Source organism: Labrus bergylta, chromosome 1, assembly GCF_963930695.1.
Source record: "Labrus bergylta chromosome 1, fLabBer1.1, whole genome shotgun sequence".
NCBI lineage: Eukaryota > Metazoa > Chordata > Actinopteri > Labriformes > Labridae > Labrus > Labrus bergylta.
Genome location: NC_089195.1, coordinates 10,973,591 through 10,981,929, shown reverse-complemented (window position 1 = coordinate 10,981,929; position 8,339 = coordinate 10,973,591). Strand labels below are relative to the sequence as shown.

The 8,339-nt window shown below is 39.2% G+C and overlaps 1 protein-coding gene across 2 annotated transcripts; it reads left to right on the top strand.

Moving 5' to 3' along the window:
- Nucleotides 1–1,378: 1,378 nt before the first annotated feature.
- On the top strand, nucleotides 1,379–8,302 carry LOC109989539 (target of Myb1 membrane trafficking protein). 2 transcript variants are annotated; one of them, XM_020641320.3, is made up of 15 exons: nucleotides 1,379–1,586; nucleotides 3,614–3,698; nucleotides 3,883–3,961; nucleotides 4,245–4,394; nucleotides 4,742–4,876; nucleotides 4,990–5,139; nucleotides 5,493–5,609; nucleotides 5,923–6,056; nucleotides 6,133–6,175; nucleotides 6,304–6,439; nucleotides 6,554–6,620; nucleotides 7,106–7,181; nucleotides 7,310–7,369; nucleotides 7,606–7,645; nucleotides 7,761–8,302. In XM_020641320.3, exons 1-15 carry the CDS (start codon nucleotides 1,514–1,516, stop codon nucleotides 7,904–7,906), a joined length of 1,491 nt encoding a protein of 496 aa, XP_020496976.1. In that variant the 5' UTR covers nucleotides 1,379–1,513; the 3' UTR covers nucleotides 7,907–8,302. The 2 variants fall into 2 exon arrangements, with proteins under 2 accessions (XP_020496976.1, XP_029134619.1); XM_029278786.2 differs by lacking the exon at nucleotides 3,614–3,698 and having other exon boundaries at nucleotides 1,392–1,586.
- The last annotated feature ends 37 nt before the right edge of the window (nucleotides 8,303–8,339 follow it).

Sequence of the window (8,339 nt, the reverse complement as noted above, 5' to 3'; positions counted from 1 at the left end):
GAGCTGAGGCAGGTTTTAAGCCTCCTGACAAATTGCTACACTGCACCCGCCTGTCAATCAGGTCAGCCTCACGCCTAACTATGCAACTCTTATCTTTCTTAAGATCAAAACTGATGTGTTATCACATAAATTACACATAAATTAATTGGTGCCAATTTATTGGTAAAGACACACTTCTTAATGGTGAAAAGGCCATGCTGTAGGCTACTTCACCGCTGAATCTCCCGAGCCCATGTTCATTGGGAAAAGTACTGAACATGTGTATGACGCAGTGAAGTTACAAAAAGCAATCACATTTATAGCTCTATCCTAGGACTAGGTGAGACAATCCCTTGTAACCTGCAATTAACCTAAGGTGATGTGAGTGGGAATGATCCTGGGCGGGTGGGCTACTTAAAATGATAAAGAGAGGCATCAACATCACTGGGGTCATCAGGTGGGCACCCTCCTTCCTAGGTGTTTCGATGACAACACCAGAGGGCTCATCTGCAACATCTGGCGTCCCAGGGGTGTCCCCCCTCTGCTTTACCTCCCTCTACACACCCTAATGCTACTGCTGCTGTTTTGTTATTGTCGTTGTTCTCACATATTTAGATAGATTATCAGACATAACCTATCGTAAAAACAAAACAGAACTGTGACTACATGATGCACACACACCACACATTCCAATCTGCACATTGCACTTTGACACCCTGGACACTTTACACACTGACACTTTACACTGTTTACATTATTCTATATTTTGTATATTCATATATTTATTTTTTAAATTTTACATTACATTCTATTTTACTGTATTTATGTGTATCAGTAATTTGAGTGTTTATTGCATGGCCTTGCGGAACAGTCTTTACATTTCACTGCACATCTGTATGAGCATGTGACAAATAAAAATCCTGAATCTTGAATCGTATAATTGTTTTCTCACTCATATGAAGATAAAACGACCAATGAATTCAATTGCATTGGCCTATATGTTAGAATCGTAGGCTAAACGTATAAAAATAACCTTGTTTTTAATGCTTTGTTTGTTAAATTAAAAATACATTTTTGATAAATTGCTTGTTTTGTTTTCTATTTTTAAACACTGAAAACCATGACGTTTCAGGCTGCTCTATACCCTTATAGCATGTTGTTGCCTTGAAACAACAAACCAATTTCTGGTGGGGGGTTTTATGATTGATATATCATGAAGCTTCCAAAAAGTTAGGTGAATGTTTTGTTTTTTTTGTCCTGAAAGAAATGAAAAAATCCCGTCACACCAGGGTTAAGAGTGCATTTGAACCATAGATTTGAACGGGCTTTGCTTGTTGCCTCTGTGTAGTCTGTGCTCTGTGTTGATGTGTGCTGCTTCCTGACTCTGCGTGAGTTTTCACGTGACCTCTCAGAGAAAGCCCGTGCGTTTCTGGGGCAGCGGCAGACTCTGAAAGCAAAAGGAAACACTGCAGTTTCTAACTTTCTAACAGTTGTTATTTTTGCTATATTAGGGTGGACTTCTTTAATTTCGAGGATGTTTTCACTCGGGGAGAAAATGGAATTTCTCATTGGAAATCCATATTCAACGCCTGTCGGCCAGAGAATCGGTAAGACTGTTTTTTGAAACTAACGTTATAGTTAGATATCTTTTACATTTGTAATCATTAAATATAGGTGAAACCAACAGTAACAAGTTATTATCGTTGACCATGCTGCCAGCAGGGTAACATACAAATGGCACGTTCAGTTTATACTTTTTCCATTTGTGTAACGGTAGATAGGCTCAATAACTCCGAATTTAATTTAACTTAAAGAGAAGTCTTGAAAGCCAGCGACGCTACAGAGGCGGGTCTTAAGTCCTCAGTCTGCCCTATGATTGGTTTATGCAAGTTAAGTGACAAGGGGTTTGACGAATGAAGAAGAAACTGAATGATTCCAGTCACTTCCTCAAACACTGATGTGTTTTTTCCCCTCTAGATACCGTTTGTTTCACACCTTTTGAACCTCAACAATAATATCCTGTTAGAAAACTTTTTAGGGTCAAGAGTTGTCTCTCATGGTGTCATGTTGCTTTTTAACTAGCCTACTGAAAATCCATGAAAAAGTTTGAGGCCAGAGCTGCTGATGTATTGAAAATGTGCAATCAGTCAGTCATGATTCTTGAGAAAAATGTTACCCACCCATCTCAAACCTTCCTTCCCTTTATCTCATTCACTGACTTTCTCACACTTTAATGCTAGAGAGGCTTCAGAAGGCTACTTCTGAGAACAGAAGCAGCTGACAGTCACATGAAGTGGAGGGAGCTGGGGAGGGAGGGAGTGGTTGTGAGGAGGGGTAAAGAATCAAATGGGATTGAGAAAGGCAGGGATAAGAGTTTGGAAAAGTGTGTGGGGGGGTTGGTGGAAAGGAATGAAGGGGATTTAGAGACTTATGAGGAGCCTGTGAGGGGTTGAGTGAAAAGAAAGCTGGCTTTGATTATTAAATAGCTTAAAGGTTAATACATATTTGAGCTGAAACCCATTTCTCAATTGGTGTATTACCGTAAAGAGTGAGTTCCAATAAAAAAACACCATCACCTAGAGTAATATTTTCCTCAGTCGAAAAATCTCTCTTTTTTTTGTCTGCCTCTTTTTGGTGGATTGAAGTGAATGGGCCTTTTGTTATTGAGGTGATGTCAGGTAATTCCTGCAACCAATGAGTGTCAGTAGGAGGACCTTTTTCATCAATTCTGATCCGACCCCATCCACACAATCCGAAAGGAGAGTAGGCCTATCTTTGAGTGTCAAAAGGCCCACACTTGTTTTAAGCCAGAATAATTGATCAATTTGCTAGAAATCTTGTGCCAAACCAGACTCATGATGAACAGCCATCTGCCAAAACTGTGCTGAGCTTGATAAATGGGATAGATGGAGATGCAGGAAGAAGAACAGGGATAAACAGTTATATATATATATATATATATATATATATATATATATATCTCTCTCTCTCTCTCTCTCTCTCTCTCTCTCTCTCTCTCTCTCTCTCTCTCTCTCTCTCTCTCTCTCTCTCTCTCTCTCTCTACTGGATGTGTAAATGATCCACACTAAGCTAACAGTCTTATCAACTGATAAGGTGAAGTCAATTCAACTTTTCTTTATAGTCATATAGACAATAACACAGAGCAATGCAGGACCATGATGGTACACAATGTTGTGTTTACCTGCAGCTTGAGTTGAGGTTGTTGGTCACTAATTCACCAACAGTTAACATAAATATGTTTAACATTCAAACAAATTCTTAAGACTCCTTGAATGAATATTGCTCATGTGGGTACATTTATATAACAAATTCAGGCTCCTTATGAAGGCAGACCATGAAATGATATTTGCTGGGAATTGCTCACCTTTTTATTGAATTATTTCATTGTGGGCGACATCTAATTTTTCGTTCAACATTTTTGTTTTTTTTGACTGAAATATATTTTTGTTTGCTTGAATTATTTCTGAAATAGATCTCAAAAGAAAACCTGTGACCTGTGTGACTTTCAGTTGTTATGCAGATTCATGATGCATGATATTGGTAGTTAATTTTTTCGTTGTTGCATTATTATCTGTTCCCATATCAGTAAGACTATTATCTGCTCTGTTGACAGAGCGAGCGACCAGCGGCATCTTGCAGTCAGATGACTGGGGACTGAACATGGAGATATGTGACATCATCAACGAGACAGATGAGGGGTAGAGTAGTCCCAAGAGTAACATGTTTTCATCCGGAACCACAAATATGATGATCTAGCCCTTCTGAATGATGATTACACTGTTCATTACCTTAATGGTTTTGTTTATTTTTATGCTTAGATATCAAGATAGAAAATCAATTAAACTGCTTAACTGATGCAAAATTGTTTTTATTCTTCCCCAGACCAAGAGATGCAGTTAAAGCTATAAAGAAAAGAATTGTAGGAAACAATAACTTCAGAGAGATAATGTTGTCTCTAACTGTGAGTATGTCTGTATTTGAAGTTTTTATTCATTCATTCTGTAGTTGAGGATTGCAGGGTGAGAGAGTAAGACCAGAATGACCTTTGTCCTAATTGGCTCGTAGCCTATAGGAGATGGTTTCAGCAAGTTTCTTACACAAGCAGTTAAATCAAACCGTACTTATTGTACCGTGAATAGTCAGAGATTTAGAAGATAATCTTAAATTTCCTGCAACTTGATTTAGTGCGTCTTCCACTTTGCACATATTGTATATTGTTGACTGTATCACTGTATCACTGTCAGGTTCTTGAGGCCTGCGTAAAGAACTGTGGCCATCGCTTCCAAGTTCTGGTGGCTTCACAGGAGTTTGTTGAAGGAGTTTTGGTTCGGTCCATTCTGCCCAAATATAACCCCCCTACTGCCCTCCATGACCGGGTGCTCAGCCTCATACAGGTATATACATTATGTTACATGAACAGCTTCAAAATCTTGCACAACCTTTGTTTCAAGGTTTAAAACTTACATAATGTCAACAATGAAACAGTTGACTATTGATGAAAATGGTTGCAGATCAACTTTTTCTTGATAATTTCATCGCCTCTCTACTATTGGAAATCCTGCTGGTTTCATAGGGTCTTAGCCTTTATAGTTTTCAGAGTGTGTTGACATCTCGTAGTTTTTAAGGTTTGCTTCTTTGGCTTTATTATTGTTTTTACATTTAGTATACCCAAAAGTCTTTGACAGATTTTTAGCATTCATCATTTTCATATTTGGCCCTATGTTTTACCTCCCACCCTCAGTCATGGGCTGATGCGTTTCGCAGCTCTCCCTCCCTGGTGGGTGTGGTGTATGTTTATGATGACCTGAGGAGACGAGGCCTTGAGTTCCCCATGACAGACCTGGATGCTCTGTCCCCCATACACACTCCGAACAGGGTAGGAATGTACAAAGAGAAAATATCACATCATACACAAACTGCATGTATAGATATCTAACTGCATACTGTACGTTCCTGACACATTTCATAGTCGTTGACTTTATCTTACAGAGTATCCCAGAAAATGGGACTCCTGAGACTGCCCCAGATGCTGCTCCCACACATCAGTCAGAACCAGAAGAACCTCCCAGTGTTCCTCCTCAGAATACTTCACCTGCAGTCCATCCCAGTGAGGGACCAGTCTCCCTCTCTGCTGAACAGGTACCACTGCCTTAAACCTCTGTCCGTTAACAGCCCTTTTTACACCTCCTATTCAAAACAACACGCTTTAAATGATCAGAGCTTCAGGTATGGAAGCTAGCAATCAAGAAGGGTTTGATATAATGCTCCTTAGCAAAAGTTCATAGGTCAAAGGAGTCTTGACTTGTTTTTAAGGCATTGGTATACCTTTGCAGCTGTTGGTAAATTGTGCCAGATTACCTGTTGCCTTCATACAGTACAAACAAAGTCTCTAACATACTCTAATTTGACTGTTTATAAGTGAAATTGTATTAAAAATACATTTGTTTTTGTTGCTTTTGACTGCTGTTGATTGAAAAAATCTTTTTTTCCAGGAACAGAAGCTGAGGAGTGAGCTGGCACTCATAAAGGGGAATCTCACTGTGATGTCAGAAATGCTGAATGAGCTGATACCTGGCCAGATTCAGCAAGATGATACAGAGCTGCTACAGGTTATTAATTGTGTGTGTGTGTGTGTGTGTGTTTGTGTGTGTGTGAGTGAGTCAATCAGTTAAGTCGAAAGAGATTTACTGACAACCACATTTCAGGTGCAATAATGTATCACTCATGCTGCATGCAATGCACCACATGCACTCATGTCACATATAGATAAGATGTTGAAGGATTCTGGGAAATGTTGGAAACCAGTGACTGATAAATAACTAACAGAAGCTGGATCAAATCTAAGATAACAGAAAATGTCTCTTCACTCGATGTGATTAGCTTTGTGAATTAATCAATCTCTCTGTTCCTCTGTCCAAGCAGCAGCTGTATTCGGTGTGTAAAACTATGCAGACTCGCGTGGTAGAGCTCATCCCCCAGCTGCTGGATGAAGGCTTTATTGAGGAGTTACTTGTTGTCAACGATGACCTCAACAATGCATTCATCCGCTATGAGAGGTGTGCTGCAGTTTTGTGTTTTAGGCTGCGTTGTGTAAGTTTGTTCTAACAGTATTGAACTCGTATTGCATTTCAGGTTTGACAGACTGAACAAGGCACAAACGACAAATACTCATCAAGTAAGATCCTGACTCTCCTTTTTGTTTGTGGTAATTCATGCAACACAAAATACATCCAAATTGTTCTTCTCTGCTTTATGCAGATATACTCACCCAACAAGTGACACTCTGTTGTGTGTTTACCCTAGCCAAGCTCCACCACAAGCCAGAGCCTCATTGACCTCAGCCCAGAGCCCGCTTCAGTAAACCAGCCTGCTGTCACCACAGAAACCAGCCAACCAGCAGTCAGCACCTGGGCCACTCAACGGCAATCGCCCAACCAAAGTGAGTACAACTTTGCTGCATTATGAAACTCTTTGTATTTTAAATATAAAATGTGTTTAACTATGCAGTAGATATTTAGATACAAAGGTAATAAGTAAGCCCTCTGTCTTGCAGAAGAGGATGAAGAGTTTGACATGTTTGCCCAGACAAGAGGAAGCTCGCTGGCTGAGCAGAGGAAAAGGTAAATACTGTTAACTAATGACCAAAAGACACACAACGTGTCATGAAAATAAAATGCTCCCATCACTTGGGGTGAATTTAACTAGGGTCCTTAGGGCAAGCTGTAAGTAAATCAGCACAACAATATTGTAATGAGACTCTAAAACTAAATAGAGTTTTTTATATAGGTAATGGAATTACAGGCTGGTTTCTGAGGCTAACGTTGCCTTTGCCACTAAGACTTGAATGCAAAATATATACCGTGAGCTGTCTGCCTAAAGCAGATGACACTGACTGTGATGTCGCACAAAGTAAATGAAAAAAAGAACAGCTGCTTGTCAGCTATAGTATTCAGTTTCTGAACAACTTATCTTCACCAAACAATGTCATTTTATGTTCTTGTACTGCCAGAAATAACATTGTTATTTATATAATGTAAAATGCACATTTGGTGTACTGTGGCTCATATGTCAAAACATCACTGCATTAAAAACATACTATCCCCAGTGTCAGGTATGAAGACCCAGGAGCTGTTGAGGGTCTTGCTGGAGCACTGGATACAAGGTTGCAGGTCACCGGAGGGGTTAGCATACAACCATAACTTAAAAATGGAACTGGATTAATATGAATGTTTTTCTTTGGAAAATATTGATATGAAATAATAGTGCTAGATGTGTATGACAAACGAACTTTGATATCTCTTTATTTTAGATGCCATCAGCCAAAAACTCTCGGAAGAGTGATATTGACAAATGGCTATCTTCTGACATGGTAAGAGAAAACCTGTTCCTGTAAATATGATGTTCTTTGGAGGAAAAAAGGTTAGATCTTTGATTAAGTTCCCTGTTAATTGTTTTGCACCAATACACCAAGTCAAATTCCTTGTATGTGTAAATGTACTTGGCAATAAACCCCGATTCTGATTCTGATTCTGATTCTAAGATTCTAAGTGTGATATGATTATAATTTGTTCATGTTTTATTGTTCAAATATGTTTGGATGTGCAGGCAGATCAGTCTTCTGTGAGTGAGGGAGTGTCCAGTGAAGGTTAGTTCTTCCTTCTACTGTTAAATTGCTTCCAGTTTGTTGTCATTTTTTAAAATGTTGGCTCACCTCTGATCATGGGCACATGGATCACGTCCTTTAAATGTCTGTCTTTTAGAATTTGACAAGTTTCTTGAAGATCGGGCGAAGGCAGTAGACCACAGCTCCCAAGCAATTCGCAGTGTGTCACCCTCCTCATCCAGACCACCACCACAATCTACCCTTCAACAGGAGAGATCGCACGACCAACTTTTTTCACTTTAATTGTAGGACAAACAAGATCAACATGCATATTATCTCAAAAAAGTGTACCTGGAGTCACAAAAATGCTGTGGCCAGTCAGGTTTTCTCTGAAAGCACATAGCTGCCTACAACTAAACCCGACACTCCAGGTCTGCTGCCTGATCAACTCACTGCATCAATATGTTTTGTCTTTGATTCTGCTCTTTGTTATCTCTGTGTATAAGCAACTTCCTATGACTGTATTTATGAATTGTCCTAGTATAATATTGATGCAAACCAAAACTTAAATTACAAGTGTTTACTGTTTATAATAATGTTGAGAATATATTTGATGTTATGCCATCATGTTTGCCTTTGACCAAAGCAGTTGATTTTGTGTAGATGATAATAAATGGGGCATTGTCCTTCAAAAATGTTGCTTCCATTATCATCTGTTAAAATCATTCCACTATCT